We start from the raw sequence: 17,824 nt of genomic DNA, 5'->3' as shown, positions 1-17,824 counted from the left end.
GTCACCATCTGGTCTCGCGTTTCCACACTGTCGCGACGAAAAAACGCTACAAGTTCATCACAGAAGCTTGTTTTATCACGAGTCTCAATGTTTACAAGTATGACCACCGATAAACGTCATAATTTCATCATTCCAACGCTAAATACAGCATAAGGAACAAGAAATCACAGCACCGGATATTGTTCACAGCCATACCACCCTGACAATGCCAGTTCATATCCGAACACTGCAGCCAGGCATGATGAAAACATACGCGCTCCGCCAGACACAACTAAACGTATGTGAGCTGCGTAAAGTAACTTCATTCCAATTGCAGAAACTGGATTGATTCTCTCTTCTCGTGTTTGGGAAATTTCGATATTACTAAACCTCAGGTGGTTGGAAATGGAAACACCAGAGTTCTTACACGCATATTGTATGCAAGAAGCATTCAAGAATATGAGGAAATATGGGTCATATGCCATTGTCTTCGTCTGGGTTTCGATCTGGGGGGATTTAACAGGATCTCCTTTCGTACTCGAGTACTACTCGATAATACTTAGAAGCTACTACCAGTATTTAATTAGGGTCCATCAATTCCGAGCGTTTTTTCATCGGAGAAGGAACTGTGTTGATCTGACGAGGTCAAATGAGACCGAAACCATGGTCAGCATCTGCTCTTTTTCAGTGGAAGGTTCTTCATTTAGTTACCTCGACGATGGCAAATTGGTAACTCCAATTTGGATATTGTTGATATTCATATCGGCGGGTGGTATGCATCTAAGTTAATTCTTCTTATTATTGTATTCATTGCCTCCCTGTTAGGCCTTATCATTCCTTAATTACTGCATCGAAACATTCACGATCAGGTGAGAGAGAGAGAGATTTAGAGGGTTGTGATATCGCATTATTCATCCAAACCGCTGAATGTAGACGAACGCGAACAAAGAGGGGTGTTTTCAGTTTTTCACTTTATTTTGGTTTTTCAAGGCAAAGTCGGTAAAGATCTGGTAGATCTGGCCAACTAGTTTTGTTGTAGGTATTTCAACATCGACTACCTCTAATTGGAAAACCTTTTTTTCTCAAGTAAACCATTCCTTTACCAATATTCGTTTGACCTTTTCCTTCTCGCTAATCCCAATTATTCCCCAGCTCGCAACTGGACCAAAACGAGTGACTTTAATTAACGCGATCCGAAGATTTAACAATGTAACTCCCACTTCAGTCGTCTCTAAATGCCAAGCGATTTTTCGCGTAGAACGACAGCTTCGCAAAATGCGCTTCTGGCCGAGCAGATACACATTAACTTGGTTGTCGCGAACGAATTTATTCACTCTAAATTCAGCGATGATTCTTTTTCGCCAGTTTCACGTCCTTGCTAGGTCTCGGAGTTTCTCACGACTGGGCGTGAACATCAGCGATTCTATATATCGATTTGACCCATTGCCGAAAGAATCGTGGAAAATCTGGGTAATGACGGATGTTTACCTGGTTATTTATCGCCTCAACATCCCGGATATGTAGAAATGTGAGAATGCGACTGTTCAATTTCTATGCCATTGCTATATTTAACTTTGCCGTGAAGATCTTATCATGAAATTGCTATGAGAAGGAAGAAAATTTGCTTATTTATGATTAAATATATCAAATTCAATGTGGTGAAGAAAACATAATATTTTCTCAGAGTTTGAACAGAGTATTAGGAGACTTGAGAAATTATTTCATAATTTATAATCAAAAAAGAATCCTCAGCATTATCGAATCAACAAAAACAAATCAGTCTTCAAGTAAATGAAGCTAGAATAGTTGGGCTGGAAGAACCTTTTCTAAAGCTCCTTAAATATCTTTCAGTGAGTCCGCTACACTTCTAAGGCTCATCACCAAGAAATTTTTTTTCCATTTCTGGGTTCGGAATATTCCAAATTGAAATTCCGAAGAGATGCTGCAAAAGTTGATAGGAATATCGATAAATTAAACTCCGAGCTGTCGTTTCTATTGAATATTCATTTTAGGTGGGCGTCAAATCGGCCTTCTAGATATCACTTTCGATTCCGTCGAACAAATGGATCTAAATATAAATCAAATCGTGAAAAAACGCTCCATTAATTCCATTCATCTGGCGCCAAGACAAATTTCGCAATGATTTACGATTTACGAAGCAAATTTGCATGTGATCGAGAGGAGTGGAAGCAAGAAGAAGAATCCGAAGATTCCAACATGTGGCATCGCCAGATTGGCACCAATGTTCACCAAATCATCGCGAGGGCCATCTATATTAACTCGATTATCGCATTGTTAGATACGATGGTCTCGAATGGTGTTGTGATATACATTTTATGTTAATGTGTGTATTTTTCGTGCCATATGTTGGCTGTAAACGATCTCGGTCCCACACAACTATTTCCGGCGTGGGCTACTCGTCAATAACGCGAGTTCTTTGTGCTTATTTTTGTCACCTCTCGGCAAGCTCATACATACTCGCCCCACATGAAATGTGCAGATGGTCTTTTTACAACATGGACAAATATTTGTCTGTCGCGAACCGGGAATATTGCAGACGTTTTCGTGCAATTTGTTCGATTTCTCTTCGTTTCCATAGGACAAAGCATACATCGTTAAGGTGCAACTAAAAAATTCAAGGTTTTCACATCGTATCAGTTCATTGAGGAGGGATAAGAAATACTCCACAATTCTCCTCAATTTTTCTCATTTCTCGAAAGGTTTATGTGAGGCTACTGAAAGAAGCATGAAGAATAGGTTTCCTCACCTGTAACAGAGACTGGATTGAGATCGTTCTCTCAATCCAGATTGCCAATATGGACAGCGTCAGGAAGAAACGTTCTCTCATTATAATCATCGACGCAGAAAAATTCGGAATGGCTGTTATTAACGGCATTCTTGGGACCTGATTGATTTCGCTGGTTTCCCTAGATGGCGTTATTGAATCACGTCCGAAATTGATTGCGCTAATTGAATTTCCCGAAAAGTGATAGTAGTGTAGGTTTGACCGTGAAGAATTCGACGAAGTGGGTCGACAATTAACGGCCCAGATATGTATCTGGAAGTTTATCGGATGTGAAAATAATACTTTCTTATGATTTATCGCGCAACCTTCCCTTTCAAATTATACCTCAAGGGAGAAGTGATGTGAAATGTTGATTTTTACATTTGTTACATTGTAGTGGACGTCAGTGTGGAAATTCTATGATATCCAGTTCAAAATCCAGCGCAGAACAGTTCAGAACTAACTGCGATATTATAAGACCCTATGCAGGGTGTTTCACACCAGTAGTTGGCCATAGGTCACTGAGAGAACGAAATAGTGAAATTACAGTGGAAATCTTGGGTTATTTGTGACCAACGATAATCACTGGAATTTCACAAGGAATATTCTGAAACGAAAACCTTGTAAAATCACAGAAAATATAAATCACAAGTTGGTTGTGCTTTCACATGAAATTTTTTCTAATGATTTTTCTAGAAACTAAACCTGTAAATACTCATGGTGAAATCACAATAGAATTTTATGGTATCAACTGTAAAATTACATTTATTCTGTGAATTCGCAAAGGATTATTACAGAAATAAATTGTAAAATTAAAAAATTTTGTAAAATTATAGGTTTCATTGTGGAATCACCTCTCGTTCTCGCGAAAATACGTCGTGAAATTTAGCATCAATTAGACCGTAAAATACTATAATGTTGTGAATAAACAGAGCAGATTCACATAATTTATTTGTGAATTTCAAGTATTTGTTAAAATTCCAGAATTCATTGTAGAAATACCCCACACCCTTTTGAAATTACTTCGTGGAATAACCATGAAATTACTGGATAATTGTCTTTATTTTGTTATTGATCAAAGTAGTTGTACAGAACTTAATTGTGAATTTCAAAAATTCAACTAAATTTGGCACATTTGTGAAGTAATTTTAAAATTAAAAGGGTTCTGCATTGTAAGTCTACAACACAACATTTTTTTCTTCGCAAATTCACAAGAAAAATTCTCAAATCGCAATAACTTTGTGAAATAACGTTGTGAAATCACATTTTCATGTGATAATTCACAATATTATTGTGATTCAAAAAACATTTAGATCACAATAATGTTGTGAAATTACCGTTTCATGTTGAAATTCGCAAATTTATTGTAATATTGCATTGCAGTTGTAATTTTTCAGGTGAAAATTACAACCCTTGCGATATCACAGAGAATTAACACATATTTTCTGTAAATTTCATATTCACTGTAAATATACATGACACCTATAGATTAACGGAGGAGGATTCCAGCCAGCTATGCCGTACGGTCTCTTTTCGTGGAACGAAACCCCTTCTTCCTGTATGACATCACGAATATGAATGAATATGCAATAACCGACAGATGTTTCTCATGAACGTCAGTGAAACGCGATACGTTAGCGTCAGTTTTCCGCCGAAACCTTTGCCCGTTCGGCTAGGATGCCTTCTGACGTGTCACTCGAACCACCCAGTAGTAGTTTGCTCAGCTTTTCGAGAGTTAAATTAAGAATGCTAATGAGTTTCCGAAGAAAGGGGTGCTGCGGATGCGCTCCACGTAAAGGCCATCGAATGAATCAAATTTATCTCCAATGGAAAGAATTGGGCCGGCAATTAGTTTGGAAAGAATCTAATTTTATTATTAGAAAATAATGCTTTGTGTGATGTTTAAGCCTTTAATAACTTCCTTGATTGATTTAAGGGGTCTTTAAGTACCGGAGGAAGAGTCATGATTTGATTTACGCCCGAATAAATCTCTCGTACATAATCGTATATCTTTACGGGAACATCCCGAAAGAGGAGTGGTAGAGCCCGATCAAAAATGACTAGCATTTCTAACCAGTCTGAAACTTCATCATGTGTAATTCTTGTAGGAGCTACTGGAGATGGGATAGGAACGAGAATCAGGATCCATGATGGCTGAATATTTGATGAATCGTTCGTGACTAGAACCAGCAGTGCGAAACTTAGGGTGTTTCACGAGGCCGTTCAGAAAAGCTGCCTTTATAGTACCCAAAGGCCAATAGATTCGAAGATGCAGGGTGATCTATAGATTTCGGCTTGAATTTTCGAAATTAAGGCCAAAATCCATGATGCAACTACTCTTCGGACTGCAGCCCTAGCTTTGGTTTTCTCGGCTGCTGAATATTGTTGCCCCGTTTTGGTTCATAGTGCGCATGTGCAAACAATTGATGGACAGCGAAATCTTTCTATGAGAATTATTACTGTAAATATTAGATCTTCACCTATTCAATGGTTGCCAGTCCTTTCAAACATTATACCTCCCCATATTTGTCGACAGAGTGCAGCTATACATTCTTGGAATAAATTTCAATCATTTTCCGACTCATTTCCAATTCTGTCCTATATTCCACATAATACAATTCCCAGACTGAAGTCGCGTAAACCCTTATGGTCCAACTCTTTCCTTACTTACTTACTTACATACTTCGAATGTAAGGGACAAGTGCATTTGGCTGTCTGAATGAAATACTTGCACTATTTTCAACCAAGAGTCACTTGGTGATCTCTCGAATAAAGTTCCTAGTTTTAATCTTTCCAGGAAAATATGGTGTATTCTGAATCTTATAAGAACAGGTCACGGACAATAGTATACTTTTCCGATGGAATTGAGTTGAGTTGAGAGCCCTATTATAGTTGTGAATGCGGAGAACCAAAAGAAATCATAAATCATCTGGTTAATCATTGTCCCAATCATAAATTTCAGGATGATTTTAGAGCTATTCATGCAGTTTCCCAATCTCTTTTGAATTGGTTATGGAATTTAGTTCAATTTGATAATATAGGACTTAATTTATTATTTCATGTTCCTGCTTCGCAAACTTTCTGTATTTTTTTCTTCTTCGAGTTAAGGATCATAAATTTTGCAGTGCAAGGTGCCCTTTAAATTGGAATATTTCAGCTTATTTTCTAAACACTTTCATCTCTAACAATCCACTACACTCACGGGGAGAAAGGGTTTTTACTGGGGTTTTTCTATAAGCTCTTGTATCCTACGCAAAATTGTATGGTACCGCGTTACGCTAACCTCTACTAAAACTGTAACTGTAACTAAAACTAAATTTCCATTAGGGTAATAAATTAACCTAAAATTATATCCAAAAGAAAATCGAAAATTACAAAGTGGTTCAGCTAGCTTGACAGGGGTTAGAAACCTATTGGGATACCTAAGAAGCCAGAATCTTTCATTCGACTTTGCATATCGATATTTCGCAATGAAATCCGTATCAACTCCGTTGCTGTCGCGTTCCTTAAACCATTGTTTTCTTTTCGCTATACAAAGAACAACACCGATAGATATTACTATTACATCTGTCCACACACAGATCAACAACGATTGAGCAAGTTTCGCTGGTCAAGGATCCAAGTAGGCCGAAATTAAGGATAGGTTTAGCCCACCTTACACCTTACAGAGAGCCTACAAGCGTAACGATTTTTACGACGATTATATTTATCTCCAGTTTCAGCTCATTATTGCCGTTTATGAATGGTAGCGGTATTTCGTAGTCCACTGCAACTTTCCTATACACGTACGTGGCAGTAGTAATTGCATTTATTACGTACGAATCCACGTCTCAAGGATCACTTACGGACAACCGGTATTTATTTATAGTGTTCACGAAATCCGGATTTTGAGGAATTAAATGAGCTCTCGCGAAAATTGTTTCGGGTTAATTCTAGACTAGCGTTCTGGTGTCATGCGAAAGCGTCCAATTATTCATTTCGCAATTGAAAACGAACATTTGGCGAACAACTATTCGAAAATATTAATTCGACCTGCCATTAAAAGATGACTACATCGTTCCGTTACTTAGCGGATCGTTAAGTTATATTGCTTTGAGGATCGCGATTCGACAAAAGTTGAAGGGTTATATATATGATCGGATCATAAATGAAGGCAGCCGTATATGGTGGGAAATTATTGAGCTTTACGAGCACTGAAAATAAAGAAGTCCTCCAAGGAAATATGGCTCATATAGAATCATTTTCTCTTACAAACATTGTAGAGACGTAGAGAGAGTCGGCTCATTAAAAGACGAAAGGGAAAAATATTAATATTTTTGCTCAAATCATTTTTCGAATTCACACCAATAATGCAATAACATTATCTTTTTCACACCCCAAAGCTTCTCTCATGAATCCATACTCAAAGAGTAAAACAGATGCAGTAAAACTGAAAAGTTTTCTTTTTTCCTTTTTCACTACAGAGAAGAAAGAGTAATTTTATTTAAATTATCTTCTTTTTCAGTGGGCGGCATGTCACGGCCCCCAAAGCCGGCGGCCACCGCAAAGAAAGTCGCCCCCCCAGCAGTGCCCCACGAATTTCGTCATTCCGGAAGCTCCTTTGGATCGGCAGGATACGCCTCCTCGGAAGACACCGGCTTTTTAGCCCCATCGGAAACACCTGGTGTGCCTAGAGGTAAGTGAGGACCGAGATAATGATGATTATGATTAATCAGGTTTTACCCATCCCCTTGAACTAGAGAGCTTCCTCCTCCTCTCATATTGACCTCAATGAAGTTACCTCATGAGAAATATGTATCACTAGATTGAATTGTTGAATTTTGTAACGTTAATGTCTCAACCTAAGATCAACCATACGTTTTTACACATATACCTACTCAATGTATATTCATTAATGCAGTCACTAATATGAAGCGTATCTTCATCGTGCATCCTCAACGTATATTCAGTGAGTTGTGGAAACGTTTAATCAACGTTTAATACGAAACTTCTGGTTTTCTTGAAATCCAATGTATGAAAATAGTAGGAAAAGTATAAAATTCATTCTGAACTCACTTTGCAAAACTGTTGTTGGTTTTAACCAAGTTTTAATCTTGATTCGAATCGAAATCTTTGAATTTTCATCAGTAAAATAATGTTGGCGATGTGTCGAATGCTAAGATATAACAGGAAAAAGTAAGGTAACCCTCATGAGAAATATGTAACACTAGGTCCTTTCGTTTGCATAAAAAGTGTAGCACTTTTCTACACTCGATTTTAGTATTCGTTCGCTGATTGAATTTACGCCAGTGTAGAAGAGGTGTAGTTTATCTACATCTCCTTTTGACTATAAATAGATGAACTACACTTTCTCTACACTGGTGTAAATCAAATCGAGTGTAGAAAAGTGCTACACTTTTTATGCAAACGAAAGGACCTATAATATTGAATTGTTGAATTCTGTAACGTTAATTCCTCAACCTAAAATCAACCATACGTTTTTCACATCTATTCTCAATGTACAATTCAACTCGTTACAGTAGTCACCAATATGAAACGTACCTTCATCGTGCATCCTCAATAAGAAGTGGAAACGTTTAATCAACGTTTAATGCGAAACTTCGCCTTTTCGTGAAATGCAAAAAAAATAGTGAGAATAGAACTCACTATGCAAAACTGGTGATGTTTTTTACCAACTGAACTTCGATTCGTTTCATCAGTAAAATAATGTTAGCAATGTGTGGAATGCTAAGACACAACAGGAAAAGGTAACGTAAGATAGAAGACAGTGTTGTATTTCTTAAATGTTTTCAGAAGCACAAAACGAAATTATAGTGATCATTCGTAATACATCTCTGCTCAGGGCATTCACGAATTCAACTCCGAGCTTTCCTAATATTTATTTAATTCTCGATTGGATCAATAACATTATCCTTAATGATAGTCATCAACTTTGATCCACTTTTTTTCGTTTCCGAAGAAATTATTATATCCATTTCGACATATGCTAATTTCCTACCGAGAACGCACACCTGTACAATTATAACCGGAAACCAAAAACCTACCTGCGATACAAGAACGCAATTCTCATCTCTCGAAAACCAATCGACAAATGAATCGACTGGTCTGTGAAAAATTGACCTATCCCTTTTCCTGCAATATCCTCCTTTTTACACTAGACGATCCATAAATCACATCCTGTATCGCCATGTAGGCAGAATCTTGTTGTTTCGTGGGTCACACCAACAAGTCGAGTTCTGCATGCTCGTCTAGAGACCACACACATTTCCGCAAACGATGATTCACATAATATACTGACTGGGTTGCGAAAGAACACAAAGTGATTTATCGTTAGCGACAGTACGTTTGAAGGTACAATATGCACATCAGTCCGTTTGAAATTAATTTCTGATGCGTGGATGAGAAATTGAAGAATATTCTGACATGCACACACGCTATATACGAGAAAGGGTCATAGGTTATCTCTCTACGAGTACAGCCGCATCTGGATGATCATGTCATTCGATGATAGAGAAAGCGTGGTTGCGATGGGGTTCCGCAAGGTTCATTTTCAGGACAGATAATCTTCAACATCTGGTTGTTTTTTCACGCAAATCAACTCAATCCATTTGTCTTGAATGAGTTTAGGACCCAGTTCATGATCTACTTTCCACGTCTCAAAATTCTTCGCTAGGAAATAACCTCCCTGCTAGTCGCATTTTCCACACTGGGTGGAAGCAGCCGATAATCCATCCATTTCAACGAACGCTCGGCAGGATTACAGGAATCTAGTCCTGTCGTCGCCTCACCGGAAATCAACTTCGGTGCTTCGCAATCTATGACCATCGGCCTCATCAATTATGACGGACACTAACGACATGACCGTGACGTATTGTCATCGCTGAACGAGCTCTCTGGTTCCGATGAATTTGTCTTTTGCACGTAGGGACATGGGATATGTCTAGACGTTAACAGGGCCGGGCCAGGCTGGAAAACGATCGGGAAACACAGCAGTCTCCTCTGTATGATAAATAAGCTGTTCCACTCATCAACTACTGTACCGATTAAGTCGTTATCTCTTGTATAATTGTTCAGCTGTAGAAATTAGGAACTTCAAACAGTGGTCTTCCAACAGTTTGAACAGAAGATTGAATCTTCTACGTCTGATCATGTTATACCATGTGTATATCAGCCATTTTTGTCTTATCAAACTGATTTAATTCCTGCTGAATCCAAAATAACTGAAAATTAAAAAAAATCTCCTCAAGTGGATGACCCCAACTGTTCGTATTACTCCTATTTGTCGGAGACAAGAACGGTCCTGTTAGATGTCAATCGCGAAAACATAAACAGCCACCAATATCTGAAGGAGGGGTAAGATTGATGTCCTACTAGCTGGCCTTGTTTTCGCGTCCTCTTTTTTTTTTCACAACACTCGTCCTGTCATATTGGCGGATTCTTTTTCTTGTACGATTCATCTGCCAGTGGTCGCTCGGCGAGTTCTGTTTATCTCGATGTAGAGGTTTCTGAACCATATTTAGGTGTTGAAGTTGTGTAGAGAAGTGTTTCTGTTCAGGAGTATCTGAAGGAACTATGAAAAGTAAGTACCTCTGGGTGGAATCATAGCTTTTATGCATTGAATGAAGGATCCATTGATACTTTCCTGTTTCTTTACTATGCTGGTTCAACACTTTACATCGCGCATCTTTTTACGTCAATTTCTTCATTGGGAAGCAGTACAGATACTCTCATTTGGAGATCATCTTTCAGATTCAACTTGGTGTTCACCACAATTTTTTCATTACTCAATTCTCATCGATCGATAAACATTATTCACTGTCAGTAGATAGGAAACCTTATATGTTCATGTCAAAAACTGTAATTAGTGTTGGATTTTTCATGCCAGCACTGGTTCTTAGTTTCTTATAACTGATTATGGTTTGAGATGCTCATTTTGATGTTATCTTCTGAGAAATGATTGAAGCGGACAGTTTATGCATCAATGTGTGTGGAAGATGCATCTGCAATGGCAGTCCATAACAATAAATGAAAAACTCTCGTAATATCTCATATACTACCCAGACGTGTAGCCCCTGTAACTATCGGGTAAACCACAATATAAAGTCCAATTTCCTCTTGGAATTACCCCATAAACACCAATCATCCATCACTTCCATCCTCATAGCACGAAATAACACCTCGGCAATACTTATGCGCATCCATTAACCTTGAGAGTGTCGAAGATGATTTACGACCATCCTCGGCAAGGTGCATAGACGCGGTTAGTCTTCTTCTTTTTCCCTTTGGTCTCAGTACGATTTGTCATGGGGTATTCGCGCATTTTGCCTACGGCTTCTACTTTCGAACTAGTGGAGCTGTTATTAACTTTATCATCTGACAAGGACGAGCCGGGAGTACGACCTGCTCGGATAATTGTTATTTATTATCCGTATGGAAGAGGAGCCGTGGAGGGATGACTGATAGAAGTCTGGAAAGTAGCGAATGAGCTCGGAGGACCAATTAGATTTTATCTGGGTCTTTCTCCTCTTCGTGTTTATTTTGCGTTTTTCTTTTGCGGCGCTGATACGTATCATTTCATTAAGTTTCAAGGAAGAGATCGAAATCGCCTTTGGGTGTACGTAAAACGAGGTTTCCTTATCGGGAAAACGCTCCGGTCTCATTACGCTCGATATTACCTCAGGTTTGCGAGTTTGTTCCTTGAATATGTCAGAAAATCTCTTCTTGATATCTGATTCATTTTGCTACCGAGAATATTTGTTTTTATGAACAATTATAATGTTTCCTTTTTTTAACTAGTACCTAATAGTACGGCTGAGCTAGAGTTGTAGACGGAGGGATTTGTTATGGCTTGTCAAGATAGAATGATAAATACTAGAAGGTACAAAAAGAATTTAATGGAATTGGACACCCCAACAACTTGCGAGGCATGCCATGATAAGCAGAAAACTGTTGTGAACATCAAAGACATCCTGTTTACTCAAAGAGTCGATGCTTTATCAGGGTATGTAGATTGTAGAGAGACATATGTACCTCTATACAGGGGGGGTCTTTGATTCGAACAAATATTTCAATAGTTGATTCTTGAGGTCAAAAGAAAAAACACCATTTTTCTATACCATTTTTTCCTTTTTTACGATCCGGCCCTGATAAAAAAATACATATGTATATCCATTTTGAGTTGTCATAATGAGCTGTGCCACTCCTGGAAAAACAACACTACCTTCAGAATAACTAGCTAAATCTGTGATACTACACATCTGTGATCTTTTTAACAGAGTTGTATTCAGCCAAAAGGTCCAATTTTGCAAATTTTACAGATACTTTTCTATTTTTGAATATCAAATTACTCGAAAATGGCGTATCATACCAGAAAATATGAGAAACACTTTCTTTTCACAAAACGTTCAAATATTAATTACATAGCGTTCAACTTAGTTTCAAGAGTTCGAATTGTTGGTATATTTATGGTACGTAATCTTCACAATGAGAAAACTGGATGATATCTTGTGTTCGAAAAAGATTCATCAATTAAATGAAAAACTATAGTCCGAAATTTATTTAATTTGATGAAACCGTTTGTGATTAAGAACTGAAAATAACATTTTTATGGTTTTTCAACAGTCTGTATCTTTCAAATCGAGACGATTCGGAAAAAATGGTAAGGAAGAAAAGTGTTTCTTTTGACGTCAAGAATCTACTGTTAAAATATTTGTACGAGTCAAAGACTCACCATGTATATTGAAGCACTTGTTGAGAATGACAAAACTCGACGAAAATATTGTGGTAATGACAGAATAACAGAAAGGAAAAAATACCAAAGATTTATTGTTTGAGCTGAGTACTCCCCAGAGACCCAGAGAACAAAGTCTGGAAAATGGATCTGCTTATAGATCATACACTGATAAAAAATAATAATCATATACTCTTCTCAGTGCAAATACAAAACTTAGTTATAAAAAAGAAAAATATCGATATTGTGATATAGATGGAAACACAAAGCAGTTATAATCTTGAGAAACCTATCAGAAGAACACGCAGAAGATCTGAATCCCATCAGTCGATCATCGGACATCTAGAACGGCTCAATACGACCGCACTCTTATACCTCGAGCATTCAGATTTTAGAATTTCCTGCTTCGGACGCTCTCTGCAGATATTTGACCTGTTAACCATCAAATGTCGTATGTCGTTTAAATAAACATCACCTTTCTAAACTCTTACGAGAGGGATATATTGGACATATTACCGTCCTTTCAATGGACCTTGTCTTTTCTTATCTCTTCGGTCATAACTCACAGAGAAAATAATTTCAACCACTCGAATCACCCTCATCCAGTCCCATTAACCGTTCGACACTCCCCGTATACATCAACGCGGTTGCGGCTGTCAAAACATGTTGAAATGCAGATACCTGAAGACCTGCTCATCCGTTGCGACGCGTTTGCCCCCTGCGGTTTTCGCACCAACCTCGCACTTGCCTTCTCACCTGATAATTAAGCATTTTTCTGTCGCATTGACGAGGTATCCGCCCTGCTCCTCTTCGATCATTAGGGAGCCTCGCTCTGAAAATATCACCGCGAGATCAACCTATAACTAAATTGCCATCGGGACTGGAATCGAAACTGCCGAGTCTCATTATTTTGCGGGGACAGCCGTTTCAATCTTATTCCTCCTCGCGAGGGGTTGATGGGTGGAATCGAAGATGATTTACGTTTAATGAATCAGGTTTTACGACTGAATAATTAGGAGACCACACAGTGTGACAGCGATCGGCTAGGTTTTTTTGCTCTGTAGTCGACACCGTGTGATGAACGTGGATCTAGTTGTCTGTAACAAGATGGAAATGTTCTGGGAAAGGATTATTCGGTTTTGAAGCGAGGTCGTTCGTGTTCTTCTCTTCTGTTTTTGTTTTGCTCGCCTATTCGATTATTTTATACAGGGTGAGCCTTTGATTCGTACAACTACAGGGTGTGTTTGAAGATGAGGTGGTTTTTTTTAACAGAAGGTAGAACTGGTCAAAATGAAGCGTTTCACCAAAAATCCCCTATATAGAACTTTCAGAATGACAAAGTTGAAAAAAAAAATTGAAAATGATTACTGAAATAAATCCTAATACGACCCTAGACCGTTTGTTAGCTGAATTATCGCAAAATAGTGGGAAAAACTTATATCCTGATTCGACCAAGTGGTTTCGTTTAGGATATTGGCTCGTTCGATATTTACGTGGTAATGAAAATGGTAATTTAGGATTGCCGAATTGTTCTCAATATTTTTTACACGATTTTATGAAACGGCTCATTTCGATACCAACTGACAGAAGAGACTTAGGACACAAGTGTAAAAAATAGAATAATACTTCAAAATCTCACCAATAAAATTCGTCTGAATTATTCACGAATTTTTTCACAATGGGCATCACAATCTTATTGTTCGAACATTCCAACAATCGTCGTAAAAATGGGTTGAAATGGGGAAACACCTTAGCACTTTTTCAACATAACAACATGAGCACTTTCAAGAAAAAGCTTCGATTGTCTCCATTTTTTTTGCCCTAAATTGCACGTTGCAACAATAACGATTCTCGCAAAAGTGACCTGATGCATCTAATACGATGAACTTGGTACTGAACCATTCACTGTCCAGCATTATGTTTATGTTTTGTTTCGTTCTTGCGATGCCGGAGTCACCTTCCACAGTCCCGTACTTGAAATTCAATGAAATTTTGTCGAACTTCTAGGGGTTGTATCTCAGCCATCTTGTATATTTTATAGAGACAGTTTTCGGTTAAACGACTTATTCTGATGAGTTCTACCTTCTGTAAAAAAAAGGCTCACCTTTGAAAACACCCTGGATTTTTGGCTGAATACAACTATTTTTTAAAGATCCACAAATAAGTAGTGTCACAGCTTTAGTTAGTCATTCTGAAGGTAACTCTGTTTTTCCAGAGGTGGCACAGCTCGTTTTGAAAACTTGAAATGGCTTTACCTTTTTAACGAGGCCGAATTGGAGGAAATGGTTTCCTTTGATCTCAAGTATCTACGGTTGAAATAATTGTACGAGTCAAAGACTGGTTATTATAGGAAATGAAGGAATCTCGATAAATTGCAATAAATACTTATATAATTTTTTTCCACAAAGCACTACTAAACCAAGAAAGACAGTTAATGGAGATACTAGCAATGAAATTTCGCGAGCATTATCTTTTATCTAGAATGCCTTGATTTTATTAGAACCCATTATGTAGATGGTTTCGTATGCATCGCTTTAATAATAAACGATGTCGAGTTAGTGCCATCGCCGCTGAAATAGAGCGATTCGAACTGTGAGTTTTTTCAACCCAATAGAAAATCCGATAATTAGGAGCCTACCTGAAAGGTTTTCCATGTCGAGTTATCTGGGTCCGGTATACGATCGGAGATGTAAGAACACATCTCGCATCCTCTCGTACGAATGAGAAATCACCCGGAATGCTGGAACGGTATCTCTGCTTTATCTAATTCGGAGATTGGAGGACGGTAGTGGAAGGTCGGCCTCGAGGTAATTAGGTGGGAAATTTATTGGGACAAAATTGGAGGTTGTTCAGGTAGTAGCGATCTGATTTTTTGGACGGAAACTGTGTAATTTGGTCTCGAATACCCGACAACCACCGGGAGGGTGAATTGTGGGTTTTGGGAACGTTGAGTCACTTCGCGATATCAACAACCGCATAGAAACATGCCATTAACCCGAAATGTAATAGCCGCTGCATCTCCAGACCAGAATTGTATTGAACAGACACTACCACAAGTCGCCAATGCCTTGACGGATATTTGGCAAAGCATTCCTCGAAACTTTCATTGATAACTTCATCGACACCATGCCGAATAGAGTAAGAGGAAGCCCCACTCTATTTCAAGGTGTTTGTAACAGAAGGAACCTATTTTAAGCCTGCAGACTGTTTATGTCTCTATTATGTTGTCGCTCCTAAGCAGTCTTGCTCACTGTTGCCATTTCAGGCAGGTAAACTGTATGTAGCCACCTTACATATATCAGTCCTGACCGAGGTCCTGACATTATTACATGTACGCAAATTATCCAATTTTTGAGCAGCATATTTAGTTGAGTTTCAGCAAGTCCCATAGTTTGTCAAGTATGCTCAGAGAGCGAAATGAAAGCGAAATAAAAGGGGACAGACATGGCCATGGCAAGATATAGACATATTCCACTGCCAATAGGTCCACAGAACGTCTTGTTATTTGCTACTTTCCTGCTCAAACGCTGAGTTTTCTTACTGCTGTACAAATGAAAGGCTACTGCCACTGGATTTCTGACCACCTCAGCAGATTGTTCATGTCTCTACTATGTTGTAGCTCTTAAGCAGTATTGCTCAATGTTGCCATTTCAGGCAGGTAAACTGTATGTAGCCACCTTACATATATCAGTCCTGACATTATAACATGTACGCAAATTATCCAATTTTTGAGCAGCATAGTTAGTTGAGTTTCAGCAAGTCCCATAGTTTGTCAAGTATGCTCAGAGAGCGAAATAAAAGGGGACATGGCCATGGCAAGATATTGACATATTCCACTGTCAATAGGTCCACAGAACGTCTTGTTATTTGCTATTTTCCTGCTTCAACGCTGGGTTTTCTTACTGCTGTACAAATGAAAGGCTACTGCCACTGGATTTCTGACCACCTCAGCAGACTGTTCATGTCTCTACTATGTTGTAGCTCTTAAGCAGTATTGCTCACTGTCGTCATTTCAGGAAGGTAAACTGTATGTAGCCACCTTACATATATCAGTCCTGACATTATTACATGTACGCAAATTATCCAATTTTTGAGCAGCATACTTAGTTGAGTTTCAGCAAGTCCCATAGTTTGTCAAGTATGAGTTTCGCTCACTGGAGCGAAATTAAAGGAGACAGACATGGCCATGGCAAGATATTGACATATTCCACTGCGAATAGGTCCATAGAACGTCTTGTTATTTGCTATTTTCCTGCTCCAACGCTGGGTTTTCTTACTGCTGTACAAATGAAAGGATACTGCCACTGGCTTTCTGACCACCTCAGCAGACTGTTCATGTCTCTACTATGTTGTAGCTCTTAAGCAGTATTGCTCACTGTCGTCATTTCAGGAAGGTAAACTTTATGTAGCCACCTTACATATATCAGTCCTGACATTATTACATGTACACAAATTATCCAATTTTTGAGCAGCATACTTAGTTGAGTTTCAGCAAGTCCCATAGTTTGTCAAGTATGAGTTTCGCTCACTGGAGCGAAATTAAAGGAGACAGACATGGCCATGGCAAGATATTGACATATTCCACTGCGAATAGGTCCATAGAACGTCTTGTTATTTGCTATTTTCCTGCTCCAACGCTGGGTTTTCTTACTGCTGTACAAATGAAAGGATACTGCCACTGGCTTTCTGACCACCTCAGCAGACTGTTCATGTCTCTACTATGTTGTAGCTTTTAAGCAGTATTGCTCACTGTCGTCATTTCAGGAAGGTAAACTGTATGTAGCCACCTTACATATATCAGTCCTGACATTATTACATGTACGCAAATTATCCAATTTTTGAGCAGCATACTTAGTTGAGTTTCAGCAAGTCCCATAGTTTGTCAAGTATGAGTTTCGCTCACTGGAGCGAAATTAAAGGAGACAGACATGGCCATGGCAAGATATTGACATATTCCACTGCGAATAGGTCCATAGAACGTCTTGTTATTTGCTATTTTCCGGCTCAAACGCTGGGTCTTCTTACTGCTGTACAAATGAAGGGGTCCTGCCACTGGCTTCTTAAGCACCTCATACGCATATCGCTTACACTTCTTGTATGTCTATTTGGTACCCACGACTGATGCTACATGTCGATATTCTCCAACATTTCAATATTCAGTTGGTTGGTTGAGACAACCGTGGCAGACTTCTACATCTGAATCACACTCATAGTAAATGAATCACAAGTTCTTTAAACATTCCAGTCGAACAGTCTGGGAGAATTCGATCGAATAAATCAGCGCCACCTCTTATTCGCTGGTAGATCTCGCAGTGGTTCAGCGTGCGTCA

At 38.6% G+C, this 17,824-nt stretch overlaps 1 protein-coding gene across 7 annotated transcripts in view; it reads left to right on the top strand.

The window, feature by feature from the left end:
- LOC123322880 (caskin-1) overlaps window positions 1–17,824 on the top strand; it is a 329,147-nt gene that overhangs the window by 288,708 nt on the left and 22,615 nt on the right. For all 7 annotated transcript variants that reach the window (XM_044910947.1, XM_044910946.1, XM_044910949.1 and 4 more), the window contains one exon: window positions 7,269–7,439. In XM_044910947.1, coding sequence (XP_044766882.1) covers window positions 7,269–7,439 — 171 coding nt within the window. The remainder of the gene's footprint in view (window positions 1–7,268; window positions 7,440–17,824) is intronic.

This window comes from Coccinella septempunctata, chromosome 1, assembly GCF_907165205.1.
Source record: "Coccinella septempunctata chromosome 1, icCocSept1.1, whole genome shotgun sequence".
Taxonomy (NCBI): domain Eukaryota; kingdom Metazoa; phylum Arthropoda; class Insecta; order Coleoptera; family Coccinellidae; genus Coccinella; species Coccinella septempunctata.
Note: the sequence above shows the minus strand (reverse complement) of the source record. Positions and strands in the feature narration are given on the sequence as shown.